The 23,161-nt window shown below is 41.1% G+C and overlaps 1 protein-coding gene across 1 annotated transcript in view; it reads right to left on the reverse strand.

Moving 5' to 3' along the window:
* Nucleotides 1-23,161, reverse strand: part of fgf11a (fibroblast growth factor 11a) — a 146,201-nt gene that overhangs the window by 77,439 nt on the left and 45,601 nt on the right. The window contains exon 2 of the mRNA XM_085806192.1: nt 5,331-5,441. Coding sequence (XP_085662318.1) covers nt 5,331-5,441 — 111 coding nt within the window. The remainder of the gene's footprint in view (nt 1-5,330; nt 5,442-23,161) is intronic.

The raw sequence follows: 23,161 nt of genomic DNA on the forward strand, positions 1-23,161 counted from the left end.
TCTCTGATCTCTGCCTGCACATAGATACACAGACACGGGCGCACGCTAAATGCGCTATATAGCGCTAATTGCTCAGCTGCAGCGCTATGACCTGTCACTGTCACAGGTGCAGCTCATCTCATTATGATAGGACTTCACCCTCAGAGCTCTGTCTTCAGACTGTCCTGACCTGTCCCTGAACATCACACAGGGACAACATGGAGCTGTTGTGTGATTGGTTACTGAGTTTTATTTTTTTTTTATTATTTTTTTTTTTTTAAGTATATTTTTCGGCTTTTTTGCCTTTATTTGATAGTGATGACAGTAGAGATAGACAGGAAATGGGGAGGCAGAGAGAGGGGGAATGACACGCAGGAAAGGTCTGCCCGACGCGGGATTCGAACCGGGGACGCCTGCGGCGAGGACTGTAGCCTCTACATGGGGCGGCCGCTCTACCCACTGCGCCACGCACCGCCCCACTGAGTTTTATTAATGTTTACATCAGGCTGAGTTCAACAAATCAGTTTATGCTACTGTGATTTAAGTAGCCTAGTTAAATACTACAGTAATCATCATAGTGTATTGGAAGGAAAGACCATTTAATCTGTATCAAATATCGATTAATGAATGAATTGATAATTTGCATCCCTAGTCTGTTGGTCTTGGTTAAGTACCACCTTGAATGCTTAAGCTTATGTATTCAGTCATTCAATGGTATACTAAAATCCATGTGGAAAAAAAATGCTTCTCACTGTTCTCAGGTCAAATATTTATATGCGATTAAAATGCGATTAATTAATTACAAAGCCTCTGATTAATTCGATTAATTTTTTTAATCGAGTCCCAGCCCTAATTTAAATATGTTATAATTGTTAGTAACTGGCTGACAATGCCCACATTGATAATGCATTATAAATATAGTCAGAATGTGTTATAATTGGCTTATAAACACGTATAACTATCATTATAAACACTCATAGTAAAGCATTTTATAATGGCTAATAAGGTCAAGTATCATAGCAGAGTTATGATGCTCTATAATGTGTTATGCTTATTGTTATAAAGCCTTATGACATTATAACTATATTTTAATGCATTATCAATGTGGGCATTGTCAGCGTGTTACTAACAATTATACATCATGATATAAGTATAAGTCATAAGTCATGATAAAATGCTTTATAGTATGTTATGATTATTGTTATAAAGCATTATGATCATTTATTAATGTGTTTATAGTTAGTTAGTTATACAGTGCTATAACTGCACTATAACTCATTCTAAGTATGATAATGTGTTATAGAGATAGGCATCAAATAAAGTGTTACCACATTGGTGTTTTTGTTTTGTACCTTTTGTGTCTGCACCTGACACCACATCAAGATCCTTGTGCTGTAAACTGACCTTTACTGCTCTTGGCAATAAAAACAGATCATGTGGCTGCGCCAGATACAACAAAGGATACGATAAGACCCAAGACTGAACGATCCTGTAAGAGCCATTAGAAAGAACAGATCAGAGTCACCCATCAGGAGGAGAAGATGAGATAAAGGAGTCTGGTAATGTGTTAATGAATATCAGCTGAGGTGATAAGGGCACTAAGGTGCATCCTGCTTAATTACCTCCTCAGACTTTACTTTTATCTCCTTTCATGAGTCTGCAGAGCTTTAAGTCCTGATTCAGATCTACAGCCATATTTAAGCTGATACTTTTCTTACTAAGTACATATCCCTGTATCAATTTATATTGAATCAAATTATGTCCTAACAAATGTGTGGTCACATTGGCTGGATAAAGAGAGAGCAGGGGGGAGGAACAGGGCGTTCAGAGACACAGCTGCTCATTTTTTTGCCCCACGATCCCCAAAGCAGGTTAGTCCAGCCATCCAAAAGTAGTTAATGTCAAAGTAGGAAGCACTTTGTTGATACAGTTAGTAAAAAAACACGACGTCCGCCGGCCGTCAAAAAGCAGAGAGGGAGAGATTTTAGTGGGAAATTGGAGCCGCAATTGAAATGGAGTGAAACTGAAAGCTGTCTGGTTCCAGGCCAGTTTGCATTATACAGTGAGTCTCTTCTCCCCAGGAGACTGCTGAAGATAAGCCTGACAGTCCGCCTCACACACACACACACACACACACACACATACAAATACACACACACACACGTACTTCCAGAGGTGCACTGCATGCTCACACAGCTATTTCTACCCTTTCAATATTCAGCGCAGCCAGGTAGATGATTGTGCTGCTGATTGATACTCAGTTACAATGATGTCAATCACTCAACTTTTCCTGCATGAATGAATAAATAATCCGACTCAGATAAAAATAAAAAAGTGCACAATTCATGAGTTTCGCAGGACTTACTTGTCAACCTCACACACACACGCACACACACACGCTGTCCCCTGAGAATACAAAAGAGCCCAGGACGGTATTAAACCAGATTCCTGGGATTGATGGAATTATAGTTGTTATAAAATGAACAATAGCTAAGTCATACACCCACACAAACACTTTGTGGGGTGGCCCCCTCACCCCCACACCGACTGATGTTTAACATCCCGACGCACCAGAAGAAAGGTTGTTACGCAACAGCAAGTCTTTACATCCATCTGGAAATGAGCCCTGTTCGCCTTCGGATTTGCCCTGCGGTATTATGTGATGAATATTTCAGATTGGACATGAGAATGTTTAAAGTTCAGCGTTGCAGCGGTGTTTGCCTGGGTGTAGGTGTGCGGTTGGTTACATAAGAGGGAGAGAGCAGAGGGGAGAGCAGGTCTAATCAGCTGCCGTGGAGCTTTCTGGAGTTCTAATTCAGCCCAGCAGATGTGAATGGAGGGTTTATGGGCCCTTACCTGCTCGCTTACAACTTTCCTCAACATCATCTAAGTTTAAATGAACATAATCCCAGGTCCAAGTTACAGAAAATACTCTGTTCATTTTTTGTTTTTCTAGAACAAATACCGAGGGAAAGTCTCTGAATAAATAGCTCAAGGTTAAATCCAGGTTGTGGTAAAAGCGCTGCTGCCACATGTTTCTGACGTCCTCATAAAGTGCTGAAATACAAACTTTACAGAGGGAAACCACAACTGAGAGGAGCTGTGATTATTTTCCTCCTCTCTGTAGATTGTAAATCCAAAATTGTGCTAACTTCGTGTTTTCCGTCCAAAATGCTGTCTTGCCACATCAGGGATATCCTATAATGCAATATTGATCATTCTGGGAGGGTTGGAGGGAGTCCAGGGACTCTGGGGTTATCATGGGATATGATGTTTTTTAGTCAGTAATCACCCGGGTGATGACCCCTCACACGGTGAGCTGTGGTGTTTCTGTGTTTGCTGTTGCTAAGATAAAAATGTTCAAGCACTGTGGAGGAAAAATAAATGCACATACATAATATGATGAGCCCTTTATCTCCTAGTGCTGCAGCCAACAGCTGTTATCACCTGCAGCTACCGCAACCACTTCCTCCACTCCAACACTTTACACCAAACTATCTCGACATGTTTGATTGGATTGGGTTTTTTGTGTTTTTCTTCTCATCAATATTTTTTATACATTACTTTACAATAACTATTTCAAATCACTAGTCAAGATTTACAAGGCCATTCTTGAGATGACTCCATCTTATCATCCCTTTTAATCTTGAATAATAATAGGGCCTACAGTCTCCACTCTCAGGATTTTTGTCATTTTACTGTTCCTAAGGTCAGAACAGAAATGGGGAAGAAAGCGTTTAGATTTTCTGCTCCGAGTACATGGAACATTTTGCAGTCAGAGCTCATAACTTCAAAGTCTGGTATCTCTGAATGTATTCAAGTCCATGATAAATTCCATCACATCCAGGCTTCAGGAGTGCAAATGTTTTACTTGAGTGCAAATGCTTGACTAATCTTGTAAATTCTTTTAACTAATTTTGAAAATTAAATTGTTATTTGTATTCTATTTGTTTCTTTCTTTTTTGTCTATGATTAATGTGACGATGTGTTGAAATCTTGGATCTCAATGGGACAAACCTGGTTGAATAAAGGTTATAATAATAAACGTTTACATGTGCTTTTTTTTTTTACAGTCTCACTATAATCATTCTCATCAGAAATTCTGACTTCACTGTTTATAAAGTGATCCCATTAAAATGCGTGTGTACATGCATCAAGCAGTTAATCTGAATAAATTCACTGTGACATGCACAGTGAAGTTTCCCTGTGCTTAGCTTCTCTCTCTATGTGCCTGTTGCCTCCTCTGAGCAAAATGGATCTGTATCGTGCTGCAAATGTTACTTTTGTTTCTGGTTTGCTCTTTAATTAAACTGCAGCCGCAGCGGTTTATACTTCTCCTGCGATCCATTCAAGGGGGTCGGCTACAGCAGGAGCCTCACATAACAGATATCAGATCAGTTTGTGCCCTTGATCAGATTAACCGTTTAAAGTAAAGTAGATAAACCACTCAACGTGTTTACATGACGCAGTTTTATTCAGATGCACATTTATTCCTATTTTATTCCTATAGTATTCGTGTCCATGTAAACATGGCTACTGATCAGTCAGGAACATTGTGATTGATGACCTTCTACTGATGTGGCCTCATGGTGTCATCATTGATTAGAAAAGAAAAAAAAAGGAATCTGGTCCTCATCTATCTACTGGATTGATTCAGTATAAAGATCATTTTTAAACATTACCTGTTGTGACCTTTATCCAGAATGAAAAATAATGGAGACACAGTGGCAACAGAAGACATGTTGTTCTCTAGAATGTCTTTTCACATTTAGTTGCACTGTAAAAAATAATAATTTGGATCTCAAAGTCGTGCTGATCTAGATATGATGTTGGGAACATCATCTCCTGCTATAGGTGGGATTGTGAGTGCACACATACCTACAGTATAGTACCTACACTGAATACACTCAGATATATGTTAAGATATAAGTTATAAGTTATAAGATATAAGTTATTCATAGCTACACAAGGCTTGTACTTTAAAGGTCAGAATGACTGTAAGCAAAACAATTAAAAACATGTGTATGGGAGGCTTGGCCTGTGCCAGGGATCTGCTGTGATTTATTACGTAACGTGAACGCATCCCATTTAGCTGGCGTCCGCCCAGAGCGCCGCGCCAAGTCTGCATACATTTTCAGCCTGATTGATCCTAGTGTGAATCAAACCGGAGAGCACGGCGGCCGCGGCTCTGTGCATCCATGTGCTGTTGAGACGTTGGGAGACGTGACCGTCTTACCAGGAAGCCTTTACCTCCTCTAACTGTCCTCTGTCGCAAATTACAGACTGAACTATGGGATGTGCGGCTCGATGGGACTAACTGACAACGTGTGTGTGTCTGATTGTTCACTTACAGAAGGAGCTGCTTTCGTCCTTTGTGCCTTCCATGGTGCCATCCGGCAGCATCTGGAGGTAGAAGCCGTGTCGGCAGTAGAGCCGCGTGACGATGCCCTTCAGCTGGGGCTCTGCAGGGCAAACACAGGGTTAAACACACCGTTAGTACCCACACACAGACACACACACACATCGGTGCACATATATGTTAATGCACACACCTGCCTGTGAGAGTACACATTGACTAAACAACAGGAGGGTCTTGATATTTACACTGTCAGACAGTCAAACAGTGAAGTGTGTGTGTGACAGTGGCTTTCAGCAGGATTGATGGGACCTCGGTGTCTGCAGAAAAGGAGCATCTTTCTTAGACAGGTTCACCTGAGGAAGGCAAGCTGCTCATTTTGTGTGTGTGTGTGTGTGTGTGTGTGTTTTCCAGCAAGTGCACATCACACACGACTAGTGGTACTGTAGGTTTGCATGTGTTTCACTACCTCAGTTCATTTTTGCTTTACATTGCAGACTTGTGAAATGCTCTGTCGTTATAATTTCAGTTTTGTTATGCTTTCAATTTTTAGTTAATTTCAAAATAAATGAGGCAATGTCTTTATTTTAAATTCACAACTTAACTGTCACTTCATCATAATTAATTTCCTTCTGGGGTGTCTGGGGTCAGGTGCTTCCAAGAGTACAGTTGAAAATGAACAGATGTGAATTAATATGAGCTTTTTTGCTACTTCTACACAGCCGGTGTTAATGCATTAGCATTAAAGGGATAGTTAAACATTTTGGCAAATTGGCCCATTGCCATAATCTCTATAGTCATAGCAGTAGGTTTGTTACCTTTAATTGTCGGTGCAAGCTATTTTTAGAACGGCAGAGCAGAGTCGCGAGCTCTGCTCAGAGGCTAATGGGATTTCTCTGTTTCCCTCATCAAACTCCATCCAACAGCTCCAAAACACTCTGGTGGACAAGTTGTGACCTGCACATTCACCACGCTATGAGATAAAAAAAAATAGCTTGCACCGACAAATAAAGGTGATGAACCTACTGCTATGACTATAGCGATTATGGCAATGGGCCAATTTGCCAAAATATTGAACTATCCCTTTAACAGCTGTTTGCCAACCAGACTGCCCCTGTATGGGGGCATTTTGCTCCTCAATTCAATTCAATTCAATTCAATTCAATTCAATTCAATTCAATTCATACTTTATTAAAGACGCTTATTGATGAGAGGTCCATCGCTCCTAAAGCGTTAAAAAACAATAAAAGATACACAATTACATCGGTACATGAAAAAAGAAACACAACGGTGCAGTACATACAGTAAGATATAACAATCGCACTTAGGTGTACAGACATGAACGCCAGTGTTTCCACATCATTAATGTGAACCTGACTGAGCTGAGTGCAGGACTGATTATGCATGAAATAGCCTCTCATTTAATGAGCTGGATACTCTACATAGGAATCTATACATCAGATTCTGTATCACAGCAGCACATACGGACCCCAACACTCACAAACACATGATTTACCCTACAATTTCAGAGTGTTAAAGTCTGCATCTATTTGCACGTCTGCAACCAATAAATGTGCCCCTTTTTTTCTTTTTTTACTTAAAGGGATACTTCACCCAAAATCTCACCATCATGCCAAGGAGGAGTTGTCAAAACGCTTTTGGAGTTCCAGGGGGGGTCCGGCTGGCAACGGATTTTCATATAATGGCAGAAGATAGAGTTCACTTTTGAATCAAAATGTTCTTCCGTGTTTACATCATACATCCAATCGTTTACAACGATGAACGAACATCTTGCAGCAAATCTTGCGCATGTGCACAAACATAGAGCCACAGGACAAAAACAGAGATCTAATTATTTTGTTCCAAACTACTTTTTCATGTGGTGGCTTCAGGATACTTGGGTCAGTACAGACGAGCAGTATGGAGGTATCTGGATGTTTCATAGTGTGTGTTTTGGACGATTCAAAAGTGAACTCTATCCGCCACCATTATATGAAAATCCGTTGCCAGCCGGACCCCCCCTGGAACTCCAAAAGCGTTTTGATAACTCCTAAAGTTCTCCAAACCCTTCCCTGGCATGACGAGTAGATGATTGGCGAATTATCGATTTTGGATGAAGTATCCCTTTAACACTGGTGAAATAAGGAGGGCACGACTCAAACTAATCTAATCTGTCAGGTGGCAGGACAATGTGTGTGAGGATCATGAATGAAAAGGAAATGTGAGTTGATTTATGGGGTGCGCCCCTAAATTTTCTGCTTGCACTGTTAAAAATTTGAAGTTACTGTGCTCTAAGTAAAAACAAGTTAGCGTGGAGCCCTGCAGCCTGCAGCCTGCAGCCTGCAGCCTGCAGCCTGCAGCCTGCGAGGAGCTTCAGCCATTGTTGCATGAGCAGCAACAGCCACTTCATCAGGACTCCTCTGACACCACAGTGATTTGGTATCAGAGCGTGTGCAGCTGTTGGAGGACTAAAGGAATGCAGTGTGATGCTGAACTTACATTTCTTCCTGAGTGCTTTGTGAACAGCTGCTAATGCTAATGCTAACTACAGCAACACTCTAAACCGTGTTGTTATCTCACTTTCTTATTAGCTCTCTTAGCGCTAAAAGCCCCAGAAACAAACACGCTCATGGCCGCGCTGAAAGTTTAATGAAGCGTCTCCTGTGGTCTGTTTACTCCTCTCTCAAACACCCAACTGCCGTCATTTACTCGGTTTGTTTCAGCGAGCCGGTTCGGGGGGAGATGGGGGGGATCTCCATCCAGAGAAGCTGACGAGTCTTTCTCTCTGACCTGGTGTTTGTGTTTTTCTCTTCTCAGGCTGCACACGCATGACTGTGGGGGCTCTTTCACCCCGAAGTGCTGAGGGAGACTAAATAGTGGATCAGAAGGAATGTCAGAATGCTGAAGTGTTTCCACAATCAAGTTTTAATGAGACGCATCAAATATGGATGAGGACAGAGAAGTACGGGGGCAGCTGGCAGTTGGCCCTCGGTTGACAGCAGGGGTGTGTGTGTGTGTGTGTGTGTGTGTGTGTGTGTGTGTGAAAGAGAGGGAGAGAGAGTGAGAGAGACATGCACTGCTGATATTCCGCCTGGCGTTTACACTCACACAGAGCCTTTAAATTGTCCCTGACGTGCACAGAAAGCCATGATGTAACGCAAATAAATCTCTTCGTGGGATTTTCGGAGTAAAGTTTATCTTTCAACCTTTTTTTTTTTTTTTATATTTCAGTACAGGCTTATTTAAAATCACATTTAACACATTTTTTTAATTCTACTACAACTGCAATCTGCCTCAAAGGAGCATAGCAACTTAGTATTTTAGTTAAACAGCTGATAAGAGGTGGATTAAATATAAAGATGAGGCAAAAGCTTTTTAGATCCTACGGTTCCCATAATGCAACCAAATCCCCACTTTTGTTTTGGCATCTTGGCAATAACAGGGCAACCTAACATTATTCCCCTTTTGGGAAACTCCACATGATTTACTCCTGTTCTTGTTATAGATGGATAGATCTATAATCTATGGATCTATAGGAGGACATTCAGCTAAAGGAGTTAGTTGTGGAGTAATAGCAGGGACAAAGAGTGTGTAGTTTTATTATGAAAAACAGAATCAGAAATCTGAATGGACTTTATTGATCCCCAGAGGGAAATTCTCATGTTAAGCCCCTGAATAGAAAATGAGAAATGAGAAATGTAATATAGATAAACAAACATCTATATTAATGATGGTATTGACTGATGGATATGATCTTTTTTCGATTGCTCACAAACACATGTATAGTTATTAATTATTCATTGCTCCAATGGGAGTTAAAGCCATTAGTTCAGACCTGTGGACCTGACCAAGTCCCTGGAACCGCTCCGTTCTGCCTGAGATATCAAAGACACATTAGACTTATTTACTGATAAGGCTTTTTTTTTTAATCTAATAAATTATTTAAATGAGCTTTTATTTTGAAATGGTTGTGCACTATGTGTGTGCTTCCACCTGCCACACATGATTGATGCGACTGATGTCTGAGGTCACAGAGTCGCCTGCTGAGTCTCAGATGACTGATACACGTCCAGAGCAGCTTCTGCAACGGAGCGGTTTTATTGTCGCCTGTCACAGATGAGCTGCAGAAAGCCAACGGGTGAATTAGATCGTAACTTCTAGTAAGTCATGGACCACCAGAGTTTGGCTGAATAAAGTTGTGCTTACAGTACTTTGTCAGAAGATGACATTTGGATGACCAACAGTACTTGTTGTGCAGGTAAAGGTTCTGTAAAAGCAACAGGATGAACTGTATGTAGAAATTAGGATTAGGATTGTGAGGCTTTTTGTTTTTTCTTGTCAAAGTTAGAATTGGAAAACAGGATGGATTGTATCCATGACAGCATCCTGGAGGTTGTGCTGTTTTACACAGAATGTCAAAGACTCCTGCACAGTTTATTGTACTTATAAAGATGTGGTTTAGGAGCAATTTTTGATACAAATAAATACTGAAAAGTATTGTACATGCAGCGTATCTTTTCTTCATCTAATCTTAATGGTAAAATTAATGTGCAGGTCACAAAAATTAGTGTGGCCCCTGGCTAAGATTTGGTTTCCCAGAACTTGCGCTAGATTTTTTCTTTATCATTTTTACTGACAGGGTCAAAAGAATCTATTTTATCCTGATTTTAATTTGGGTTTTTAAATGATAATAAAGACTTATTCAATGGGTTTAAATTTCAATCATTAATTTTTCATTAAAGGTACATTGTGTAGGAATTACTCCCATCTAGCGTTGCGGTTGTAGATCGCAAGCAATCAATCATATTTTTCATGCTGCATTCACGTGAAATTGGGCAGACGGCAGACGGACGACAGCCGCTGCACGTAACGGCATAAACAAGCCTCTATGTAAACAAGTGGTCCGTCAGCACGAGGCAAAACAATACACGTGACAATATGTTGTCATGGCGATGTGGTATTGTTTACCTGACCCACGTTTTACCAGCTTTCTCTCGACTTCTGTGACTAAAATGACATCTGGTCTGTTACCGACGGCCGTCTGCCCGACTGCAGGTGAATGCAGCATCAGTGTAACGCTCCATTCCTCCTCACTGCGTTACCGCGGTGACTTTTCACAGACGCCACCTCCACCTGAGCCAACAGCTCTGGTGAGTTTCCGTGGTTATCGTCATGGAGACACCACATGGCAGCAGCACCGAGCTTACCCGCTCCATGGAGATATGAATGATATGAACGGCTCATTCAGAGCTGAAAGGAACACTTCACTTTGTTGATGGGGGGATTAATGATTAATGAAAAACAGACTTTTGAACCAAATAATCGATTTTCGTGAATAGATAACAGGAGAAGTTACACAATGTCCCTTCAATATTCAATTAAGGCTGCACAGTTAATTTGCACAATTTTATTTTCATCGTCATTGCGGCGATGTCAACATGCACGATAAACACATTGCAAAGGTCGCCTGAAATGCGATGAGTACATTTTATTTATAGGCGCACCTCATAACTGTGACCCGGGCTGCACCGCTAGACGCAACGTAACAACAACAACGGAGGACTTCTGTCGTGTCCCTGTATACGGCGCCTGCAACGCATCAACACGGCATTAATCAACATATTTGTACTAGTTAGTCGACTCATAATGTCTGGAGTTTATTTACAGCGGGGAAGCTTTCTACTCTTCTTCTCTGTTTGTGGTGTATTTGTGTGACAGTGTTACAGCGCCACTACAGGCCAGGTGAATGTACTGCAGCGTATGAGTCATTTTCAGAAAAACACAGGAACTGTATGGTTTATATGCACAAGTGAGTATTCACTTATTTATTGTAAGTCACATTGTCATCGCAATATTGAACAGTGTCATCGCGCAAAAGACATTTTGCTGATATCATGTAGGCATATTCAATCCAAACAAGCTAACTGTGCATTTATGTGACCGATGTTGTTCTGGTCTGGTCTGCCCTGAGTGGGCTTCCAACCGGGTCTCCTGCACCACGGGCGGCGATGCTAATAGTTTCGCCAAGAGGTCAATGAGCACTTGGCAAGTGGATTAGCATGTCTTTTATGGATGAGTGAGTTTAACCTCAGTACCGCTAACCGCCACACACCGTCACACACCTTCTCCTTACTGGTACCTCGTGACTGTGACTATACCCGCGGACCTCCGTTACATTCGTATAGGCATGAAAGAAAAGATGAACATTGTGCCTTTATTCATTCACCATGGATGTATTGTATCAAATGTAAAGTATTTGTTTTTACTCCTAGCAAGCAGCACCAACTAGTTCCCACCTGGACGATGGGGGGGCAGCTCAGCCTGTTGTCATGATGGCTAACAAGTCCTCCTGCTAACACAACAATAATCCACAATAATCCATAAACATAAACACACAAACACATGATCGACTCTTTTCTGTTTTGCAAGTTTTGCAAAATGACATCATGTCAAAGGCAGAACGAGGTCATACATCAAGACTAGACAATAGCTTATTAATATGTGCACTCTCCACCAACTGGACGGGGCTGTTGATTGCAATCTGTCAAAATGACCGATGGCCTTCACAGTTTTCCGTCACCGGTTTAAAACACCCGTCAATGACGGAGAATATTTGGTTAGCCCGACCCCTGTGTGCCCCGCTCCTGCAATAAGTGTCTGAACATCCCTGAAACAGAATTACAACCTACAGTAGATGTTAATGTGAACATATGTTTCCCCACAGAGCTGGTCAGTGGATGTAGATATTGTGCTGAGACGTGGAGGCTCAGGCCAATACAGGGTGACACATTAAAGGTTTGTGCTTCAAATGAGCTTCTTGTCTGAGGCTGTTTGGAGCTGGCACTCTTACAGCAAGATGTGACGAATGTTCAAAAAGGGATAATGGCAAACACTTGTGAACGGTCGTGCATGGTGTGTCATGCCGAAGCTCATTAAGGTTCGGGTTTAAGCCTTGATGTCTGTGAATTTGTCAAAGAAATACTGCTATGTAATCCTCCCTTTCATGCCGACAGTGTGACCCAACATGTTTGGAAGCTTTTCATGGGAGGTTCTGGCCTCTGCAGCCAGATTGAGTCTATGTAACTACTGAAAGAGAAAAGCTCATCCATCCATCCATCCATCGCTGGCCCCACCACACACAGGAGGTCAAACGTTGAGTGTGGTAATCTGTAATATCCTGAGTGTTAATCTCAAATTAAGCCTGAGACCACACACCAGGCCATGTGCTGCTTAACACATCTGCCACGGTGCAGAGCGACAGACGCACAACAGAGGAGACTGATGTTGACCTTTATATAGCGTGGCTCCGCCTCCGTTCAGTGCTGTTTGGTAACAACGCTGTGGTCCAGAATATTCAGAGGAAATGCACAAGGACTCACACACACACACACACACACACAGCATCTCATACTCCATGTGGAAGCAACAGCTAAAAGCCGAGAACTGCCTTGAGTTATACCTGAGGCAGGATGGTAGTTACTAAACTGAGGGTTTAAACAGACACACACAAGCTGTGTGGAACTAATTGACTATTGTTTTACAGTGACGATGCAATAAATCATTGTCATAACTGGCAATATAAGACAGTGTGATTTTTTAAAAACTGAAATCAATAGAATTGAGTCATTGGTGTAGCCTTTCTTCTCCAATTGTAGAGTCTGAACACACAAAGGTGCATACACCATGTTGTCTTTTGGATAAATGGCAGCAAAAGCTCAGTGTCCATTGGGAGTGATCCTCTAAAGACTACAGATATTCCATCAGAACAAAACATTTCCCCATAGAAGTTACGTAAGCCATCTGAATTAGGCCTGCACCATATGAGAAAAATACATGATGACACTGTTCAATATTGTGATGACAATATGATTTGTGATAAGTAAGCAAATATGTAAATTTGCATGTTACTGTAACAATACAGTTCCTGAGTCTTTCTGCTTTAATATGTAGGCTACCGATAGATAGATAGATAGATAGATAGATAGATAGATAGATAGATAGATAGATAGATAGATAGATAGATAGATAGATAGATAGATAGATAGATAGATAGATAGATAGATAGATAGATAGATAGATAGATAGATAGATAGATAGATAGATAGATAGATAGATAGATAGATAGATAGATAGATAGATAGATAGATAGATAGATAGATAATCTCCTGCCTCCTTTCCTCACTCATCACATTTCAGGCAACCTTTTGCAATGTGTTTATCGCACATGTTCTTATTGCTATGACGATGAAAATACAATAAATTGGTGAGTCCTTCTCTGAATCATCATAATTATCCTCAGGAGATAAGTCTATAGCAATCCTTTTAGCCAATATATGTGGACATATCATAGTCAAAGGTCATCTTGAACAGACAGTTGGATGTTCCCATTATATCCAATGTAATCAGCAGTCAAATGAATGTGCATTTGCATCCGATGGATTCAAAACTAAAGACAGTCTGGGACAGATGGACGGATGGACCAACCTAATCGTTCAGAAGGATCAAATTGGCAACCGATGGTTTGCTCTTACCTTCTCTACAGCGTTTTTGGTAAAGACTGGATTCCATTTCTAATGTGGTTTAAGAGCATTAATAAACACACTGCATGTGGGAAGGAAAAAAGTGTGTCAGGATGTGGAATATTTTGTTTCAAAGAGAAGCTGCTTGTGTTCATGTCTATACCACGTACATGGACTGTATGTTCAGGCTGCATCAGCCAACAACAGAACTGTCTGTATTGTCCGTTTTCATTTAGTCCCTTTCATGTACTTCCAGATATCTGAGGGGCTTGGAAACTTTTTTTAAAAGCTGAAAATAAAAAGCTGTAATGGCAGAAATATCCAGATTATTGGTTTCAGTAAGGGTTAAAGCTTTTGAGGCCATAACACCGGGCCAGATAAAGCTGGATCCAGTCTTGGGTTTAAACTGAAGGAAGCTTTTAAAGCTCACGCTGACATTTTTGGGATTTAAGCTCCCATTTTTATTCTCACAAATTTCCGCCCCAAAATTACAGCTATTCAGAGTTTCCCTTGGAGTTTTATTCTTAGAAGGACAGAAAAGCCTCTGAAATGGCATCAGGACCATGGGACTAAAGCTCGTGTGGACCGCAATCAGGCTGTCACATGTGAACGTATCCTGGGAATAGAGCAGCATTAGTCAACAGACAAAAGTTTGGTTATCGGAGTGCATCACATCCTGTGGCGCGGGGAGCGTGTGCTGGTGATGTGTGTGTGTTTATATGCAATGGGGAGGATTTGTGCCTGTAATCCCACAGACATTCAACGCCAATTATGGAGTGACCTTAATAAAGAGCAGGATTAATTTTACTTATTAAGAATTTCAACCATTAAAGTCACCCTGAAGCCTCAAGTCAGATGACAACTGGGCAGCGGCGAGTGTTATTTCCACACTGCCATTCTTAACGCGCGTGTTGGACACCTCCAACAGGACGGGGCTTGGCTGAAGAAGAAGCGCCGACGATCTGCCAAGGACAATATCTGTCTGTCTGTCATCGCACACTCACGACTCGCAATAGAAATATTTTCGTCTCCTTCCCCCTCTGCCGTTCCACCTCAAGTGTCCTCTCACCATTTACAGAGCGGCCGTGATGTAACGTCCATACCCAACCATCTCAGAGGGCACGCTTTATATCCTGTGCCAACTCTCACTGCCAGCGGAGGAAGTGGTGCCCTTTACTGTACTGTATGTAGTGATGCAGGAAGTAAGGATGAACAGGACAGGCAGGTGAACGGGTTCAAAGCAAATGTAGTATAGAAGACAAACATTTTTGCATTTATTGTTTCTACCAGGACTGATTGTGTCCCCTTGTAGCAACCAAAAACGTAACGGCCAATAACGTAATCATTTTGGCTGTTTCAAAAGTAATAAAGTCAATATCGTAATAACTTGCCAATAATATAATAAAATGTTTGAGCCAATAACATTAAAACTTTTTTTTTCTTTTTTTTGCCAATGATGTAATAATGTATTGGCTGGTTATTACGCTATTGGCCAATAACTGGTGCCAATAAAGTTATAATATTATTTATCACTTTTCGTATTTTTAGGGTAGAAGATGTCAACATGTTACAACTCGATGTGGTACAACAAAGTTTTTGATAGCCTACTATGCTTACTTTCTAGTAAGTAGGAGTTTGCTTCTCAATGTAGATTACACACAATGCACAACTTCAAATGTTTCACAACTTTGACATCTTCTACCATGAAAATAAGAAAAAAAAACATAGTGATACATACTGTATGCTATTATATAATCAGCTCCAGTTTTACAATGTCAAAAGTGTTTTTTGTTTTGTTTTAAATACTAGGACAATATCGTATTTTTTTTTAGGTCTTACATTATATTACATTTAAAATGGACAAAATTACAATAATTTATTACATTATGGGCAAGTTATTACATTATAATACATTCAGCTCCACTTTTACAATGTCAACATTTTTTTTTTTTGTTGTTTTTTTTTTAAATACTAGGCCAATATCGTAATAACAAGTTACTACATTATATTACATTTTAAATGGACAAAATCCTTATGTTATTGACAGTTATTATCCCTTCTTCACTAAACATTTGCTAGGCTCTGTTAAAGTTTATTTTGAAGTTTCAGCCTGTTTGCCAGCTTGCACTTTTCTTCTTCAGTGCCTTCGGTGGTACACCTCTTCATCTCTTCACACGTTAGGCTACCGCCACCAACCGTGCCTCTGTGCAGCAGCGTGAAACCTGCGCTACGGAGTGTGAACCGCACGACTCACGCTTCCGTGGGCGTCCTCATACAAAGTGAATGTGACCTAAGCTACCTTTAAAAGCTCTGTTAATGTCTGCATTTACTCTTCCTTCACTCCCCGTCTCTACTTTCATTTATCCTTCTCCCTCGTTCTTTACCTCCTTATCTCACGTCTAATGCTCACACCTTATTTTTTTTAATCTCCTTATCCATCATTGTCTGTCGTCCCTCTCACTGAGACTGATTACCAACCAGGCAGGTTGCACTACGGGGCCGCAGGTACGGTGTATATTAGTTTTGGTATGTTCATTATTTCCAATTACTCACATAATATCAACTTGCTTATTGCTGTGTGAAGAGGCTGCTGCATAACTATCTATGCACTCACATGGTACATACAGTATTCTTAAATTTAACAAAGTAAGCAAATGCAAATGTGCAATGGGAGCTCTGGTTGCAGTGGATTTAATGGAAACTAAGACATAACACATTGCCCACATTATGGTGGAGGGTCAGTGGGAGCCAGCAAGCTAATGAATCCGGCTTTATTCTGCTTTCCTTCTTTCCTTCTTACTGCCCTCATCTGTTTTAATACTCATTTCTTTTCTTTCCTACATTCCCCTGTTCTCTCTGTCCCGTCCTTTCCTCCCCTCATCTCTCATTTTATCCCTTCTTCTCTCTATTTATCCTAAAGACTGTATATCCAGTCCTTGCTTTTGCATTTTCAAGAAGGGGTGAGGCACTGATGCAGTGAGAAAAGAAGGGAAGAGGAGGAATGGTGGTATTTGAGTGAAGCATCGATATGAAATCAGTGGACAGCTGCTCTACAGAATGACAGACGTGTCAGTCAGAGGAAGAGCAGGGGGCAGAGAGGGAGTGGTGGGGGGGCAGAGAGGGAGTGGAGGGGTAACCACAGAGAGGAGTGAGATAAAAGAAAAGTCTTTATGTGTTTCCCACAGGTAGTCAGTTCACTTCAGCAGCACGGCGACACAATGACGACTTGTTATTGATGTTTCTTTTAGTGAGTGCCATAATTCATGTTTTTTTTGTGTTTTTCCCAGGCACTAAAGTCTGTCAAAGCACATGAAGCTGATTGCACTGCGACAATCACTGATTATTATACTTCCATCTGTTTGTAGAGGCATCATCTTAAATGGCCTCCGTTCGGTCTGCAGCAGGCACCAACAATGTCAAACTCCGGGGAGCACAGATGTGCTACATCACTGAAGCATCACTGATGAATTATGGTCATTGGAGTTCCTTAACTGTTTCAATGTTTGGCAGAATGGAAGCTTGGAAACTTCACTGCTTGGTGCATCACCGCGCCGCTGAATGTCTCTAATGAAGATGTACTATGAGACACTTTTTCTTGTCCACCATATGTGCTGGACACCATAAGGACATAAATTGCTGTATATCGTGCTCAAACTGACTTTGATACCTTGTCGTAATTACTTTAAATACCTCAGTCTCTTTGACTTGTGGCTGCTACGTAGCAATTAAAATTAGTTTTGAATATAAGATAAGATTATATAACTTTATTGATTAAATTCCACCGATTCTGTTAAAATGTGTGAAGGAAGGAAGGATTACACATCTGAAATAGTCATATTCAGCAATACTGCACTCTTATATAGAAATAATAACAACATCTTATTCCCTGTACTACTGTAAGATGAGCTATAATTGTGAGGGATTTACTGACTGTTTGTTCAGGAGTGCCATGGATGAGGGGACAAATGAGAGCTTAAATCCATTACTGTGTACTTGCAGGATCTGTAACATTTACCTGATGGTAACAGCTCAGAGCCCCGACTGTGTGTAGGATCATTTAATATTCTCTGAGTCTGTCTGAAAATACCTTTGTCATATGGTTTATCCAATAAGAGGACTCCAAGTTCTAATATCCTGATATGTTGTGTTTCCTCTCCAAAGGGGAAACATATAAGCAGCACTTATCACTTCTTTATTATGAATGTCACGCAGGAAACGGCTGGATCTGTAATAAAAACAGTGTCATAAAGAATGCTGCACTACAAATACATATTTGTAAATACTAAGATACTATTCAAATTAATACGCACTGGATGTATTTTTGAGGACAAATAAATACTCTTCCAAATTCAAATACTGAATGTGTAATTAAAATGTTCAAATCAAGGGGGCAGTTGTCGGTCTGAGAAGTAAAGTCACTTTCGCGTTCAAAAAACTGCAATCCCCTCAGCTTCCTCTGGGGGCTGGTGTCAGAAGGGAGCATTCCCCATAGACCCCCATGTTAAAATCACCGACTTTACATCCTCGGTAAACATGATCAAAACCTGGTGTCAGAACGTTTTTTGGTCTCAACCGATAGTTTCTCTGAGGGGGGTGAATTTTTTTTTTTTAACTCTACCGTTTTACTATTATTAGGTTTAAAATTCTCGCATAAATTAGGGCGTGGAAACGTTGAGTGACAGGTCCGGAGCAAGGCTAGCTCAGTTTAAGAAACACAGTAAATTTGTTCACTCATTCAATTCAGAAAATCTGGAGGATAATGAATTGTATAGTTTCATACCGAGTGAGTGTGGACTACTTCCTACATTTGATATAGATTCACAGCACTAATGAAAAGTGGATCTACAGTATTGATCTGAGTTGTGTCTGTGTTACTGCAGAGGAAAATGCATATTGTGTCTATGTAGTTCATTAAAAACACATTATTAAATTAGACAAACATTTCACTGCCAGAAATCACTCAAAAACTAACAAAACTATCAAATGAACATGTTTTTTTTCCCCCTTTGCATCGTCAAAACGACTAAATCCAAACACGGTGCCAAAATTTACAGTGCTGCAGAGACCTTCATTAAACTGTCAGGCAGGATCGAACAGGCATATTGTAACACAAAACTCTCAGTCAAGGGGCTGACGGATTATTCTTTGTGCTGCCTGACAGGTGGAAACAAAGCACAGTTGAATTTCTCAAGTAATTACTCCTGGAGGCTGAGCAACGGAGCAGCAGTAATTTACAGTTGCATGCTGCTCCTGCCGTAAAAAGAGTGTAATCTTTCCAGTCTGTGCCTGCACTGCTGTCACTGTAAAATATGAGAGCCAAGGATGCAAACTTGGTGCATTCAGCTCTTTTGCCCCTTTATGACTGTGTGTTTTTTCAGAGGGGCGAATGTTGCCTTTAAAGGCTCCGACCCCCGGCGTAGAGCACGGCCCCTCTCCATCAGCCGGTGGACGACGGTCACTCCACTGTAATGTTCTTTCATCTTACTACAGCGCTGTGTTCAGATTGCTGCACGGCTGCTGCTATTTAACACGCCATGCCTCTGCACACTGCTCCTAGAAACACTCCTCGGCTTTGTCCGGAGTTAATAAGCTTGTTACTCCCCACTGACTCTAATATTGTCTTTCTCACCACTAGCACGAGAGCCCGGAGCTATTAATCCACGGACATATGGATTTTACAACTGCTAGTATTTCATCCCGCAGCATTTATTGCATCCAATGGTAAACGCTTGACGGCAGCCACATAAGCAACGACACATCCTGTATTGAGATGAGAACAAGTGGAGTATGATATGTAGGGGTTTTTTCAGAGCATTGTGAATGCCAAGTTATTATAGATGTGTGTGTGTAGCTATACACAAATGATACATATAGACACAGGCTATATAGGATGTCCCGATACCGCTTTTTCACTTCCGATACGATACCGATATTGCAGCCTTCTATTTCGGCCGATACCGATATTGATCCGATATTAGGAGTGGTGAAAAAAATCGATTATTTATATTTTTCAATTTCTAATACAAAGGAGAGTCCTCCTGTTACTGGCTGACAGGCTGCTGCTGTCATGTTCCTCTATGGGACAGACAGTAGTGAGCTTTCTTTTGAACTGTAAAATATTAAAAAGTAAACCTCATTTACAACTGTTATTGAATTACTGTATGTACATCAATGTCAAACAAAAGGCAAAATCTTCTTGCCTCAAGGTTTTATTTGTCACTCCAAATTGAAGATTAGCCTGCTCTACAGTAAAAATGGCCTAAATAAAATAAAAAGAGGAGTAAAGCAATATATTAAGCGGCAATATTTAAGCATCAAAGATGTTCAATCAAACCCACATAGTTTGAAACACACACAGCCAGTATCAAAACTAAACATAAATAAATATATAAACATAAATCACATGTTGGAGTGGGAACGAGAGTCACCTAGGACAGAAGTGCTGGAGCGGAATAATGGACTGCTTTTATCTGAGCGTTTATATCAGAGATTTTAGATGCAGTCCGATATAATCCGATATTCGTTTTTTTGGCTGATATCGGACAGATAGCCTATCCGATATCAATATCGGATCGGGACATCCCTAATTTATAAAACGGAAAGGTGAATTCAAGCCATCTGATTGGTTCTCATATCACACATAATGTCTGTCTAGTGTCTACCACAGCTGCACCTGTTAACAAATCACTTTGCGTGTGAGAAACGACAACTCCTATCTCAAAGGTAGAGTGTGTAGGTTCTGTGCCTGCCTCCTGCCCCTGACAGCAGAAGCAGCAGTTGTCAGGACTGCAAAAAACAAACAGTAGCCTACAGTCCAACTGAAGCACTGGCCGTCACGGCAACAGGAGTCTTGAGGGCTATGCTGCAACGAGTAGGAGGGATGTCGCAGTGAGCCTGAAAATGGCTACAAGTAGCGGATGCTAGCCGCCACCGCTAGCGGGTGCTAACGACGAGCTAGCGGCGGATACCATAGACACCTCAATGAGGTTGGCCCGTTGCTGCAGTACGTCAGCGTGTCCGCCACATTGGATGTGGCAGATCTGCCCCATGAACTAATATTAGTGAATGGACTGAACTTCATGAAGCAACTTTCTACAAATACGTTAATGCCTCTCATTTACCCACACACACACACACACACACACAAATATATTTTGGAAACAGATACAGTAAGCAAAGCAGAACTTAGAGCTTTTGCTTCCCAATCTTCCGGCCACTAGAGGGAGCTAATAACGAGCTAGCACGTTAGAATAGCCAGCTAGCAACAACAAACAAAGTAGTGCCTATGTTTTTCATGTTGTCCCCACGCCACAGTGCAATTATGTTGTTTCCACTTAAAGAAAAATGACTTGAAATTGTTTGTGTATTCTTATTTCATATTTTCATTCTTGGTAACCAACTTCGCGTCAGTCCGAACAACGCCCCTTAGCTGTGGTATGCTCAAGGGGCGTTGTTCGGACTGTATTGCTCAAAATAAGAGAGTGTGTATGTATATATACACAGGGAAGTATCCCACCTGCGCTCATATTTTCATATTTCAACATTCGCATTAAGAGCACAGTTAAATTGCATGAAATTAGGGGCTCGCTGTGGCCCCAGCTGACAATGAATAATGGGGATAAAGGCCGGGAGAGCCTATATGGTAATGGCCATATTTACAAGGACCATCAATCATCTCCAAACCGCCAGCAGCCCCATCCCTCATAGGATGGAGAGAGAGAAAGGGGCGGGACGCCTTCAAAACAAACTGCTTCTCCCTCTTTCTCATCCGATCAGTTCTCTCTCTCTCTCTCGCTGCAGTCCAACTTTAGCTTTTAGGAAAATCAATAGTGATGAAAGTGATGAAGTGCAACCTTGGTGAAAATGTACCAGCCTCGCCACTTCAGACATGTGCCGCGTTATAGGGGGGATCATGTGAATTACACAGCGGTGACATAAAGCGTGCGTGAAGCTGGCGGCGTCGCGGCGACGGGCCGAGACAGGGCAGGGCCGAGGAAGACCGAAGACAAATACCCCGGCGCTGGAATTGGACGTAGTGAAGGAGGAGAATAATTGCTTAGTAAGGGAAGATCAAGTTGATATTTGTGAAAATCTAATTGTGATCTGTCAGACTCCAGAAAAAGATCGATGCCGACACACAAGCAGCAGCTGGAAGACTTCAGAACAGAGAGGAGGCGGGAACTGCAAGAGTAAAAAGGCTCTGGAGGGTGTTGAGATATTTTATGTATGTGAAGGGATTACATTTACTACACAAAACAAGAAAATGTTTGTTATCAGTTTTGAATTGTCATAATGGAAGCCTGAGGAAAGGAGAAAATGTAATTAAGCTGGGAATTATGGTCCACATTTTTCAGACAGGATAGTGAGTGTGCTGGTTGATGATGAGGGAACAGTAGGAGTCTGATACTGTTCAAACATCTGGCAGTCAGTTGGGATACAGCGTACTTAAACCTGACCTAGCCTGACCTGCTACCTGCTGTGCCATTATCACCTATTTATGTCAAACTCACATAAACATGACAATGTACTTTAGGAGTACTGAAAAATGTATTTCTAAATACAGCAATGACCTGGAAGCATTAGATATAACTGCTGGGATGTTAACTAACACAACACTGATGGTAGGTTTTTTCCAACTGGTTTATTATGACTTGGCCTGATTTGAACTCTCTGTAATGGGACAGCATGTTAAACGGGTAAAAGCTGAGCCAGGAAAGATCTCTGTTAACTATGATGGATGTTTATAATAGTTTGGGTGGCTGTGTCACCATTCACTGGTTCATTTTTTTTTTAATCAAATAAGTTTGGTTTAGCTAGTGGTTTGTTTAATTTCTCCCTGATTTTGTGTCAAACTGAGATTCTGGATGATTTTTTAGCAACGTCTCTGCATTTTCAAATCGCTGCAAATTTCGAGTATACTATTAAAACACCATTAATGTATTTTTTTTTTTTTTTTGGCCTGTAGCAGCAGAAACAAGCTGCTAACATTTGATATATCCAGCTCATGTGAAACAGCATCATCACTCATTTGGAATCGGATTCCTGTCGGCCAAATAAACCGAAGTCTGTTCACCAGCTAGTTGCTGACTTTGTGTGTCTGCTGCTTGGTGCGGAGCCAAAACAAACCAAAACAGTGGAGTAGGGGTTCAGAGCTATGAGCTTAGTACAATCAACACCAGAGAGAGTCGAGAACAAAACTATTTGCAACAATTATGCAAAAGTTCAAGCACTAATCACATGATCAACTGACTATGGTCACTAAATAAAGATGGTGGCCGAACCCATGAAGATCCAACCAATAATAAAA

Source organism: Trachurus japonicus, chromosome 18 (assembly GCF_045865225.1).
Source record: "Trachurus japonicus isolate A0001 chromosome 18, Traja_1.0".
In the NCBI taxonomy this organism is placed as follows: Eukaryota; Metazoa; Chordata; class Actinopteri; order Carangiformes; family Carangidae; genus Trachurus; species Trachurus japonicus.